At 46.6% G+C, this 14,118-nt stretch overlaps 1 protein-coding gene across 2 annotated transcripts in view; it reads right to left on the reverse strand.

Annotated features, from left to right (window-relative positions):
- Positions 1 to 14,118, reverse strand: part of gpc6a (glypican 6a) — a 94,795-nt gene that overhangs the window by 14,873 nt on the left and 65,804 nt on the right. Inside the window, exons 5-7 of one of the 2 annotated variants that reach the window (XM_052062523.1) lie at positions 9,036 to 9,166; positions 7,100 to 7,243; positions 6,305 to 6,334 (exon numbers count right to left, since the gene is read on the reverse strand). In XM_052062523.1, coding sequence (XP_051918483.1) covers positions 6,305 to 6,334; positions 7,100 to 7,243; positions 9,036 to 9,166 — 305 coding nt within the window. The remainder of the gene's footprint in view (positions 1 to 6,304; positions 6,335 to 7,099; positions 7,244 to 9,035; positions 9,167 to 14,118) is intronic. The other variant, XM_052062524.1, reaches the window with a different exon arrangement.

Below are 14,118 nucleotides of genomic sequence, written 5' to 3' on the forward strand. Positions count from 1 at the left end.
GGTGAAGGTGGGCAGAGTGAGAAGAGAGAGCGTCGATAAAATAGGTGCCATTGCTCCTAATAAATTTGTTTATGTACTGAAGAACTTTTTACTTTTTTTGAACTCGACAATACAAACATTAGGTCATTGATTTCTTGATTGGCTTGAGCGTGTTTTTCAAAATGTTGCCGAATTTGACAGTGGCCCTCTCAGCCTTCCATTTCTATGCATGTGGCACTCAAACCAAAAAGTTTGCACACCGCTGGCGTCGAGGATCCTCGCCGGGGAAGATGTTTTAGCGCAGCATATTCGTTCTAAACAAACCATGACCTGCCTAATATAAGCACAGATGGATGTTTCAAACCCGACTGGCTTCATGTCTTCTCCCAAGGGTAAATATTCCATTTGGAGAAAGGGGCTTCACAAACAGATGGCTCCCTGTCAGCGAAACTTTCAACGCAGCTTGAAAACTAAGTTGGTTACACTTTTATCAGATACAGTTAATGCTGTGTTATCGCAACCAAGTGCAAATGCTTACACTGTACATTCATTCATTCATTCATCTTCCGAGCCGCTTGATCCTCACTAGGGTCGCGGGGGGTGCGGGAGCCTATCCCAGCTGTCTCCGGGCAGTAGGCGGGGGGCACCCTGAATCGGTTGCCAGCCAATCGCAGGGCACACAGAAACGAACAACCATTCGCACTCACACTCACACCTAGGGACAATTTAGAGTGTTCAATCAGCTTGCCACGCATGTTTTTGGAATGTGGGAGGAAACTGGAGCACCCGGAGAAAACCCACGCAGGCCCGGGGAGAACATGCAAACTCCACACAGGGAGGCCGGAGCTGGAATCGAACCCAGTAGCTCTGCACTGTAAAGCCGACATGCTAACCGGGCCGCCTTTACACTGTACATTGGTAGCGAATTAGTACGAGGCTGGAAATAGGGGGAACAAACAAAACAAAACAAAAACGTGGGAGTATTACATTTGGGTGCAGAAGACTTGACAAAACTAATTGGGAAAAACAAGCGGCAAATCATTGGAGCATCGGTTTCGCCTCAATGCATACGAGACAAGGTTGAGATCATCAATTTTATTTTTAAAAGTTGTTATAATATTTGATACTTCTTCTTGTTTTAGAGCAGTAAGGAACATCATGGAGGAGTTTTTTTCTACGTATCTATCTATTTCAAACAAGATCAGGTTCTATTTGAAGACCACATGGACAAAGACGGGAAACCACAAATTGCATCAGAGGGGATTTTAAAGATCTGAAAACAAATAATAGGATCTTCAAAAGAACTCTACAATGTGTCGGGATGCGAGAGTATGCGAGAGTTATGCGCTCCCTCTTACGAGTTCCAGTCAAGAGGCGAGCAGGAGTATTTTGGACCAACTGGAGATGCTTAATGGAGGACTCCAAAGTCAAGTTCATTGCAGTAATCCAGCCGGGATGTGATGAAGGCATGAATTACTGTCTCATAGTGTTCATGTGAGAGGCGAGGTTTTATTTTGGCCAGCTGTCTAAGGTGAAAGAAGCTGGATTCAACAACGGGCACCAATTTGCCGGTCCAATTTCCAATCACCACGGTGGTGCGGTTCGCTTCGTACACAATGACCTTGCATGGATTTCCTTCGTCACAGTGACGCTTCTTTCAACTTCCAACCCAGTTGGATCAGGTGCTGTGCAGCGATACAATGAGCCAACACAGCTGGATGATGAAGAGGCGGTGACAAACCGGCAGACAAGCTCCTCGGGGGGGGGGGTTTTGAAGCAGGCAAGTTTGACAAATCACCTGTTTGGGGCCTAAGGGCCCGAATGGGAAACGGGTCCCCATTTAGTTGGAAAGTTGCAAAGTCGTAGTAAGATTGAATGCTCGCTGCAAGTACACCAGGATTTATTTTTTGCAAATACGGTGGTGGGGATTGACTCAAAGTATCCACGGACTATGCCTGGACAGAGAGTAGCGAGCAGCTTCATTTAATTAAATTTCCCGTGAGCACATTTATCTTGGGTCGCTGTCAGCAGTGGTTTTTGATCCAACTTGTCGGTGATTTTCAGCAAGTATTATCGCAACCGACACGTCGCGTCCATCAGAGATTGAAAATCTAACATGCTCATTGAGAGACGATTAATCAGGCTTGATCAGGCTTGATTAATCATGATTAATCACGATTAATCATTAATCATCAGAAAATATTCTAACCTCTCCAGCCTCAATTTACACTCAATATTTTCTCCGCCGCATGTGACATTTAAGGTTGAATTTTGGAAGGCGTCATCCTCATTATTGCTCCGAAGAAAAGTACGTCTCATCCAACTCGTTGCCCGCTCGATTATTTACAATTCCGTCCTTTTGGGGGATCTTAAAATCAATACTGCACTTTATTTTTGGACAAAAACGGCAAAATGACCTGAATCACAGTGTCGCCCGTGATTGACGGCAACCCCGCCCTAATCCTCCAGTTGTTTGGCGCGCAGCTTTCTTCCAGACGCAATGCATCTCCTCTCAACAAAAGGCTCCGCTTCCACGAGCCCAAAACTCGGATTGTTTCGACATTTATTATGTAGCGGCTATACCCGACAAAAAGATCTGTGGAAACGCGAGACTGGGAGAGAGCGACAAGCACAGCAGCCTCCGCCAACAACAAAAGGGTGTTTCCTTTCTCAATCTTTTCAAGTTTGTGTGCCTCAGTGAGATTTTTTGAAATCTGAGACGGAAGCCGCGCAAAAATAACAATGGCGGGCGGGCGGGCGGGAACGACTGACGGTCATTAACCTTGAGATAAAGTAAGACAGGAAATATAGGGAGGATATTTTTTTTTATTTGGGTTTTTTTTCAATTTGATGGTGTTGTCACCTAAAAATCACGCTTAGTGTCCGTCTTCACACACGCGAGCAAACAAAGTAGAGTGAATTTTACACCTCCGAGTGAACTCGCAACGGCTTGGGACGTCCACAAATCACGCCGTTCCCGACAATGAAGAAGAGCTTCGCCGTAATTGCTATCTACACACCGATGTCGTATTTTGTCTTCATTCGACCGTGTGGGAGTAAAGCAATTAAGTTGGAGACAATGCAGACAAAGCTCAATGCCTTTTTTTTTTTTTTTGTTCTTTTCTTGCATCGCTGATTCATTTGGAAATGAGTCTAATGGGAAGGGCGGTCAGTTCTTTCAGGCAACCGTGATAAGAAACGGAGGACGAATACATAAAAAAAAAAAGTGCCCTGAAAGCGAAGATCAAATCTAAAAAAATCCTGACCGCAACTTTTGGAATGAGAGGAAACAGCGACTTCTTAAAATGGCTTTTAGAGGCTTGAACTGATGAGTAAAAATCTTGCACCAAGGCTACATTAATGATTAAAGAAAAAAAATTATTGTTTCTTTTATTGATTACCGTTTCATCACTCCATTGTTTCCTTTCTTCTCATCTCGACCAACATCTCACTTACGCGTGTTGTGATACGGCAGCCGAGACGCCAGCCGGTGTTGTTCACTTGTCTGTCAACACATGACAACGTTTTGCATTCCCGCGCCGTGTGTGCTTAACCGCAGCACGCACAGAATCCGATATTTTTTTTTTTGTGTGTGTCATTTTCTTCCCAATCTGCACCCAGTTTGAAGGCTCTCAAATGATAAAAAAAAAGAAGAAGAAGAAGAAGTGATGTGCAGGCGCTGTGTCAGTTTAATTAGAGCTGAGGCTGGATCCATCTCCAGCACATTTAATGGCGATGTTGCCGTTGGTCATGTAATTGGCAGTTGTGTCCCGAGACAGATGACTCTGACCATTTCTACCCTCCCGCAATGAAAGTGAGAATTCTCAGCTCTTTAAAAAAAAAAAAAAGACCTAAGATTCAAAAAGATTTTTAAAATAGCTTAAAATTTTAAGCTATTAAAATTTAATATTTATTAAATTCAGGCAAAATGTAATATTTATTAAATTTTAATAAATATTGAAATTAAATAAAAAGTATTAATTTTTTATTAAATAAAATAAAAAATAATTTATTATATAATTTATTAAATAAAATTTAATAAAAATTTTAATATTTAGTGTGGGCGGCCCGGTAGTCCAGTGGTTAGCACGTGGGCTTCACAGTGCAGAGGTACCGGGTTCGATTCCAGCTCCGGCCTCCCTGTGTGGAGTTTGCATGTTCTTCCCGGGCCTGCGTGGGTTTTCTCCGGGTGCTCCGGTTTCCTCCCACATTCCAAAAATATGCGTGGCAGGCTGATTGAACACTCTAAATTGTCCCTAGGTGTGAGTGTGAGCGCGAATAGTTGTTCGTCTCCGTGTGCCCTGCGATTGGCTGGCAACCGATTCAGGGTGTCCCCCGCCTACTGCCCGGAGACAGCTGGGATAGGCTCCAGCAACCCCCGCGACCCTAGTGAGGATCAAGCGGTTAGGAAGATGAATGAATGAATATTTAGTGTCAGGGGTTAGGGGGGGGGTTAGTGTCATTTCAGAGTGATGTGACAACAATCATCAAAGGGGCTACAGTGGCTTGATCCAGACCGCAGGACCACTCATTTAAATCTCACTCTTGATGGGGGGTGTGGGGGGGGGGGGACGCACACACACACACACACACACACACACACACACACACACACACACACACACACACACACACACACACACACACACACACAGACACACAGAATTGAATTTCCCTCCAGAGTAACCGTATAAACATGTTGGTTGAATGCCCCACTGAACTGATATTCGTGGTCCCACTATCATCCCGTTGACGGAAACACTTGAGGAAAAAAAGCAAAATGCGCAGCGCCTTGTCGCTTCAGGCATTCGGCAAAAGAGGTTTACTCGCTGAAAAGGGCTCCAACAGCTTGTCTCCGTTTCACGAGCGAGCTAAATGACAACATAATGATTGTTATCTTAAGGAGATTATAGACTTGCCAGAACATGATGAGGGATATTACACTCAATTTCTTCCATTAAGCCATCCCAAAGTGTAGACCGGCGGAATGGGTCGGACTCCTAAATGTGTCTTTTCCGTGTCAAAATTAAAGCCCATGGAGCAGCGGTTTTATTCGGCTGAATTCTGTCAAGATGAACACCTGGGACTTTAAACAAGGCTCGTGTGCCAAATCAGATTTCATGAGTTCAACTGCCTGAAAGTGAGATCATGCGATCGGCAAGGTTAAGAAAGGGGACTTTGTCTCATGCGTTCAAGTCCAATACCAATCATAATCAATACATCAGCGGTGCCCGAGTCGGGTCGCGAGAGCCCCCGTCCAGCCTGATCCAATGATCGAAATCGTAAACAGACTTGTTGATGAGCTGATGATTTGAATTAGTTGTGTTGGAGGCTGGCGGCATCCATAACTTGGCTGGATCGGGGCTCTCGACGACCCGACCTGGGCGCCGCTGCTCTCCACGGTCAGGGCTCGACTCGATATGTGGCTGACCTAATTCCTTCCCACACTCCTGCTGAATATAAGAGGTGGTATAATCTCAAATGATTGTCGCTTGCTCGCCTCTACGAACCGGCGCCTGACTGCCAGAGTGGTTCTGTGCTTTAACTTCAAAGATAAAATAAAGGTACTTTATTTCTCTCATTAAGGATGTACAATGAGATTTGACCTCTGCGTTGAACCCATCCCCGAGGAGCAGCTGGCAAGAACTGTGCCGCACACAAGGACTAAATCCAGATTTTTTTTGTTATAAACTGAGTCAATGGAAGAGGTCCAACACAAGTCTATCTCCAGTTCTAAATGATCCCCACGTTGGATGATAGAAACAAACTCAAAGTAGCCACGAGTCCGATTGCAGTGTTAAAATAATAAATCAATCAATAAGAATTATGAAGTGATGTCAGGGCGGCCCGGTAGTCCACTGGTTAGCACGTGGGCTTCACAGTGCAGAGGTACCGGGTTCGATTCCAGCTGCAGCCTCCCTGTGTGGAGTTTGCATGTTCTCCCCGGGCCTGCGTGGGTTTTCTCCGGGTGCTCCGGTTTCCTCCCACATTCCAAAAACATGCGTGGCAGGCTGATTGAACACTCTAAATTGTCCCTAGGTGTGAGTGTGAGTGCGAATGGTTGTTCGTTTCTGTGTGCCCTGCGATTGGGTGGCAACCGATTCAGGGTGTCCCCCGCCTACTGCCCGGAGATGGCTGGGATGGGCTCCAACACCCCCCGCGACCCTAGTGAGGATCAAGCGGTACGGAAGATGAATGAATGAATGAATGAAGTGATGTTATACGGAGCGGCATGTAAAGAAGGCAAAAGATGTGATTTTGGCTTCACTGACTCGGCGTGAGGTGCACAAAGGTAATAAGAAGGTAAGAGGAATGGAATTCTTACACTGTGTTGCATTGTCATCCAGACAGCCCTCTTGGTGAAGCAGCAGCAGAAGCAGCAGAAAAATGAAAAAAAGACAAAAAGATTTAATTGGACGAATCACGAGAGTAACGCTCACGTCGACGGACCTTCATGATAAACGGTGCCACTCGATAAATCGATAGGACAACCTCAGGTCAACTGAGATAATATTATCAGACCTACTGCCGTCTGATTTGATTCATGTGAAATTAAATATCGTATATATGTCGCAGCTCCGCGACTAAAAGAGCTGCAGTGTTTTTTGTTTGTTTTTTAACGTACTGTACATTTGATTCATTCTTGAAAACTCTGAAAAAACACAGATACGTCTCTCTCCGACAACGAGTACTCTCTTCCGGGTTTGGCTCGAGGGGCGTTCAAAGACCGCCTCCAAAAAACGTCAAATAATTATACCTTCAACGGCACTAAGAAAATCGAAAACAATGCACCGAAATGGAAAATCTAGCAAGGAAATCACAACATAAATGGTGTGTGTGTGTGTGTGTGTGGGGGGGGGGTGTGTGAACACACAATGGAAATTTTCTTTTAAAATCAGCACAAACAATTCAGAACCAGTTCAGTCTCCTGCATCCATATTTAAAATGACTATGTTATTATCCACATGAAAAGGAAAATGAATTTAGCGGCTGTAGGTTGCATTCCAGCTTGTATTTATTCTTATGATTTACAAACGCATATTTTTAGCAATTCTACATCAATGCAATAATGACACCTAAATGTGTAAGAGGAGGATAATAACCTGGTGCTAGCACATACCAATCGATCCAGGCTTGTCTCCGTGGCCGCGGTTGTCTTTTCCTCGGGAGGGTACGGTCTGAAACGGCCGCTGAACACATCTGAAATGCCACGTGCAGACCTGCCTATCCCCGAAGCCTTTGGCGGACCGCAACTCTGAAAAAACTACAAGGAGGGAGACATACGAGATGATAGGACTCAGTTCAAAACATGTCCATAAAGACATTGCTTGCAATAAGCGCACAAGAAACCAAAAGTGAATCTGAAAGGATTCGTTAAGTCGTTTGCTGCCGTACGGTTTGGATCGGGGAATTCTCATTTGCATTTACATGTCAGGGGAGAATAGATAATTGTGTTATGCAACATCATTCGAGTGGAACTCTCAAATGACAATAGCAACTGCTTTGCTTGGGAAAGGGGAAAAAAAAAACGGGACACCAAAGAAAGTAGCTCTTGGAAGGAAAACTGCTGTAAATGAATAATTCTTGACTCATGGACGGACACTGGAGTAGGTTTTAGAGCGAGGCAAAAAGTTCCGTTACTAGAGAGAAAGAAGAAGTGCAAAAAATTTTTGAACCGGACAATATTCATTCATTCATTCATCTTCCGAGCCGCTTGATCCTCACTAGGGTTGCGGGGGGTGCTGGAGCCTATCCCAGCTGTCTTCGGGCAATAGGCGGGGGACACCCTGAATCGGTTGCCAGCCAATCGCAGGGCACACAGAAACGAACAACCACTCCCACTCACACCTAGGGACAATTTAGAATGTTCAATCAGCCTGCCATGCATATTTTTGGAATGTGGGAGGAAACCGGAGCACCCGGAGAAAACCCACGCAGGCCCGGGGAGAACATACAAACTCCACACAGGGAGGCCGGAGCTGGAATCGAACCCGGTACCTCTGCACTGTGAAGCCCACGTGCTAACCACTGGACTACCAGGCTGCCCGAACCGGACAATAATCAGTGTGAATTTCTCGTGGCACTTTGTGAGACCAGATTGCTTGACAAGTGTTGAGGCCGTGGCCTCTGTGGGGGTGTTTGGATCCAAACACATTCAAATAGCGAAAACTCATCAGCCTTTGTGGCTTCTCTGCCGGGGCCCCCAATTCGGCATACGGCTGTTATGACAAGAGCTGTCTTTGTGTAATATTTATCAATCCTTCATCACGATTCTTTTATCTTGCGCATCACACGGAAAAAGTATTTTTATTTATTTTTTTCCCACAGCTCAGCGCTACCGCAATGAAGGTACAATGCGATGTGAATTTTTGGGAGCCATCGTAATCTCAGAGCAATCTTTCGACCAAACACAACCTTGCCTCGGGTGCATAGACAACGGCTCAAAGTTATAAATTGCAGCCGCTGTGATATGGGGGGGAAGAATGGGACATCTTATTCATACTGACCTGTGTGAATCTAGCCGGGAGATGGGCTTAAGTACGCCAGAGTGTAAAAGTTGAAATGAAGCTTGCCTTTTTGATAAGGAGAAGTTTTGTATTTGCAGCTTTGATTTTTTTTTTTCTCTCCGATCCCAAAGACGGACGGCTGAGCCGTTTGAAACCGAAAGAGGTTTAAGAATAAATGAGCTTCTATATTAGCAGGTTAAACAGAAGTCATCTCATTTAATAGCGAATCTCCAAGGCATTTGTACCGCACATTAAAATAAATTAGCTGATTGAAAATGAGATTTATGTCCCTGCTTCAAATCATCCACAGCACAAAAGAAAAAAAAAGTAAAGCAGGAATGTGTTCATTTATTTTTTTTCATGACATGAATTGTGGAAACCCTGCAATTGGCTGGCAACCGATTCAGGGTGTCCCCCGCCTACTGCCCGGAGACAGCTGGGATAGGCTCCAGCACCCCCCGCGACCCTAGTGAGGATCAAGCGGCTAGGAAGATGAATGAATGAATGAATGAATGAATTGTGGAAGACACAAGTAGTGGAGAACGTTACCTTTGCTGATAGTATCTTGTTGTTGTCCTGCATCGTCATGACGGCCTCGGAAATCTTGAGGTCAATCGGCTCTATGACTGCTTCGATGTGAAAAGGCCCCTGCAGTCTCTCCGCCACCAGCAACATGGCATCTGTTGCCAAATGCAACGAAAAGAAAACCAAGACATAACGTCAGGCTGTTGATGAGAAGCTGCGCAGTAAATCTTGATGACATCACTGCAAACAAAGCCAACTGTGTTTCCTGCAATACTGGACAGTCGACACAATTTTTTCTTCCTATCATGAATTCAATTGGGCGGCCCGGTAGTCCAGTGGTTAGCACGTCGGCTTCACAGTGCAGAGGTGCCGGGTTCGATTCCAGCTCCGGCCTCCCTGTGTGGAGTTTGCATGTTCTCCCCGGGCCTGCGTGGGTTTTCTCCGGGTGCTCCGGTTTCCTCCCACATTCCAAAAACATGCGTGGCAGGCTGATTGAACACTCTAAATTGTCCCTAGGTGTGAATGTGAGCGTGATTGGTTGTTCGTCTCTGTGTGCCCTGCGATTGGCTGGCAACCGATTCAGGGTGTCCCCCGCCTACTGCCCGAAGACAGCTGGGATAGGTTCCAGCAACCCCCGCGACCCTGGTGAGGATCAAGCGGCTCGGAAGATGAATGAATGAATGAATGAATGAATTCAATTGAACACCAACCCCCCCACCCCAAAAAACCCAAAACAAAACAAAAAGAAGCACTTGGGTTATAATCCAATCAACACCAAGCAGTAATTGCTTCTTCCATCAGGAAACGTTCTCGACGACAACATCGCACGTTAATGATTTGTGACGTGACTCGGGTATCCACGGAAAACAAATTACCCAGCTGACTCCCGTGCTTCATTTTTAAAAAAATAATTGATCTGGGCGGCCCGGTAGTCCAGTGGTTAGCACGTCGGCTTCACAGTGCAGAGGTACCGGGTTCGATTCCAGCTCCGGCCTCCCTGTGTGGAGTTTGCATGTTCTCCCCGGGCCTGCGTGGGTTTTCTCCAGGTGTTCCGGTTTCCTCCCGCATTCGAAAAACATGCGTGGCAGGCTGATTGGACACTCTAAATTGTCCCTAGGTGTGAGTGTGAGTGCGAATGGTTGTTCGTTTCTGTGTGCCCTGCGATTGGCTGGCAACCGATTCAGGGTGTCCCCCGCCTACTGCCCGGAGACAGCTGGGATAGGCTCCAGCACCCCCCGCGACCCTAGTGAGGATCAAGCGGCTCGGAAGATGAATGAATGAATGAATGAATGAATTCAATTGAACACCAACCCCCCCACCCAAAAAAAAACAAAACAAAAAGAAGCACTTGGGTTATAATCCAATCAACACCAAGCAGTAATTGCTTCATCCTTCAGGAAACGTTCTCGACGACAACATCGCACGTTAATGATTTGTGACGTGGCTCGGGTATCCACGGAAAACAAATTACCCAGCTGACTCCCGTGCTTCATTTAAAAAAAAAATAATTGATCTGGGCGGCCCGGTAGTCCAGTGGTTAGCACTTCGGCTTCACAGTGCAGAGGTACCGGGTTCGATTCCAGCTCCGGCCTCCCTGTGTGGAGTTTGCATGTTCTCCCCGGGCTGGCGTGGGTTTTCTCCGGGTGCTCCGGTTTCCTCCCACATTCCAAAAACATGCGTGGCAGGCTGATTGGACGCTCTAAATTGTCCCTAGGTGTGAGTGTGAGCGTGGATGGTTGTTCGTCTATGTGTGCCCTGCGATTGGCTGGCAACCGATTCAGGGTGTCCCCCGCCTACTGCCGGAGACAGCTGGGATAGGCTCCAGCACCCCCCGCGACCCTAGTGAGGATCAAGCGGCTCGGAAGATGAATGAATGAATGAATGAATTCAATTGAACACCAACCCCCCCACCCAAAAAAAAACCAAAACAAAAAGAAGCACTTGGGTTATAATCCAATCAACACCAAGCAGTAATTGCTTCTTCCTTCAGGAAACGTTCTCGACGACAACATCGCACGTTAATGATTTGTGACGTGACTCGGCTATCCACGGAAAACAAATTACCCAGCTGACTCCCGTGCTTCATTTTTAAAAAAATAATTGATCTGCATCTAGATGATTTTATTTATTTTATTAGCGTACAGACAACTTGATGAGCGAGTGAAATTCACCTGAAATCGCTCCAGACAATTTCCATCAATACTAAGATCCCAAAAAGCCAGCGCCAGATTGCTTTGTCGCTCTAACGGACTGCACGCGCTCCAGCAAAAACGAAGATTGGCGTGTTCAAGTAAGACATCAAATAACGGACACTAAATGCCGTGTTCGCTCACTGTAACAAATTGCGAATGGAATGGAGAGCACCATCTTGAAGGCCGCCAGGTGCCAATGAAGAAGCCATGTTCAGAGACGGACGTTTTTGTCTATGGTTCAAGCGTGAGAAACTCCGTGACCCGGGAGGGCCTCAGAGTAGAGTCGGAGGTATTCTGGAGCCCCGCGGACGAGCTGGAGAAAGTCTCCTGGCTGGCCTCGGAACATTTCGGGATGATCCCGGATTAGTGCCTCAAAGCGGCTGTGGAGAGGCAAGTCTGAGAGTCTCGCTTTACGTGACTGCCCCCAAAGCAAAACAATTCCAGATTAGCAGAGAAGATGGATGGATGAACGGATGGAAGAATTTAAATAGAGGAAGACGACTCGATGAATGTGCGATGCCAACCGGTTCTTAACTAACAAGCCTTGTGCACGGTCATTCTTCTATACATTCATTCATTCATCTTCCGTACCGCTTGATCCTCACTAGGGTCGCGGGGGGTGCTGGAGCCTATCCCAGCCGTCTCCGGGCAGTAGGCGGGGGACACCCTGAATCGGTTGCCAGCCAATCGCAGGGCACACGGAGACGAACAACCATTCGCACTCACACTCACACCTAGGGACAATTTAGAGTGTTCAATCAGCCTGCCACGCATGTTTTTGGAATGCGGGAGGAGACCGGAGCACCCGGAGAAAACCCACGCAGGCCCGGGGAGAACATGCAAACTCCACACAGGGAGGCCGGAGCTGGAATCGAACCCGGTACCTCTGCACTGTGAAGCCGACGTGCTAACCACTGGACTACCGGGCCGCCTTCTTCTATACAATACAATACAATACAATACATTACAATACAATACATGCTGATTTCTATAGCGCTTTCACAACAGCGGCAGCTGTAACAAAGCGCTTTACAAAACAGTTAACATAAAGTAAAATAATAAACACGACACATAACATAAAACACGGACAGTCGTGCAGTCCTAACCACTTTTCCGTCACACGCTTTGTTGTTTGAAGCAGTGAGATGAAAGAGGAGAGAATCAAAGTGTCCTTTAACCAGTGGATCAGAGACGTCATGCTCAAAATGTGCACACGTCGGCTACAAGCTAAGTTTCAAAGTCAACAAGAAGCTGTAGCCTCCATTGACGAAAAAAGAGATCGGTTCACTTCTCCTGTCCCATGTAAATCCGCTTCAATTCCAAGCGGCGACTCACGGTTCCAAATACGCATCGGCGCTCTTCGCCAACGCTCCTCTCTCCTCATCCTCAACTTCAGCGGCCATCCATCCAGCCGCACCAACGCCAACTGTCCAACAGCGCTGACATAGCCACTGAACAAATCAGGGTTGTGAAAAATGCTGCCCATTACTGGCGCAAAAAACACAAGCGCCCCAAGTCTGTCCAGCACCGACAGTCAATGGCGCCGACATTCCTCCCAATCAAAATCTGTGCTGGCACAGGCGTGCTGCCGAGAACGCGCAACCACCAAGCACAGATACTGCTCCTTTGACGAATGTCGTGGCCAAAAAGCGCTGAAAACTGTCCATATCAGGTCCACACAATGAAACAACAAACAACACGTGACAAAACAAAAGGCAAAAACAGCAAAAAAGAACAAAAAAGCAAGGCTCTTGAAGAGCACTTGCCGAAGGCTGCCTACTCGGGCGCCAGCTTGGGAAAATAAAAATCATGATATCATGATGAACCCTCTGCGGTTGCACTTGCAGTTTTGACGATTCATAGTAATGTCATGTGATGATATCAAGAACAATGGAGTCACACCGGCAGAGCAGATAGTAATTTTGTTGATACAATAGGGCAATAAAAGTCGAGTGTGAGCCTCCCTTGCCAAGAATCATTTAAAATAAAGCCCCAGAGAGTGTGTCTGTCCTCACAAGTTCACATCCGAGAGCCTTTGTTAGAAAGGGGGAGTGGTGGTGGGGGCAGGGGGGTTGTTTCCCCGGATCGAGGGAGTTGCGGGGAGGTAAAGTTACAGTGGGAGGCCAGCCATGCAATTAAAAAGGAATGAGCAAAATGAAATCGATGAGGATTGTTTTCACTGTCGTGTCACTAAACAGAGGGCGACGCATTCCTAAATCCCTAACGATGAAAAATCACGCGCGAGATGCAACACGCAAGACGGCGAAGGCTCAAACATTTCATATTCAAAAGCTGTGCGAGGGAAAAAAAGTGACTCAAATTGCGTTTTTTGTTGTTGTACTACACGGTAGGCTGGACTGGACTGCAAGCGAATATAGGCGGTGCTGCGCAACGCCATCATTCCGCACGTGTAGATATTGCAATTTTGCATTCTGAACGGCATTGAAATCCTCGCCAATCTCCCTCAAAAATAAAAAAAAGTCATTTCAATCCAGCAGAGTCAAACCCTGTGTATATTCAAGTGCGGGGGGAAATGACACCGAAAACACAACGGCACTTGATAACCTTCTTTCGACAATGCTGCTTGCCTGTCAAAAAGAGAACTGATTTTGATGCGCTGGGGGACGGCGGAGGGGGGAGGGGGGGGGGGTGAGCAGCAGTATGCCTCATCTTGTCTCTCTGAGGGTATTTTAACAAGGGGCTGACAAGACAAATGATGATGATGCGTCCGTCACGATGCAGAGCCGGCTATATTTGTCACAGTGGCAGCTGACGGATGCTCCGCTATCCCACACCGGACACGCACACACGCATAGCACGCATAGAACACGTATGAGCAAGTCAAGTCCGGCCTCCTTCGGGTTGATACGCATTGTCTGCTCGTTTCTAAGCTACCAAAGACTTTTCATGATATC

The sequence above is a fragment of the Hippocampus zosterae genome, chromosome 4 (assembly GCF_025434085.1).
Source record: "Hippocampus zosterae strain Florida chromosome 4, ASM2543408v3, whole genome shotgun sequence".
Lineage (NCBI taxonomy): Eukaryota > Metazoa > Chordata > Actinopteri > Syngnathiformes > Syngnathidae > Hippocampus > Hippocampus zosterae.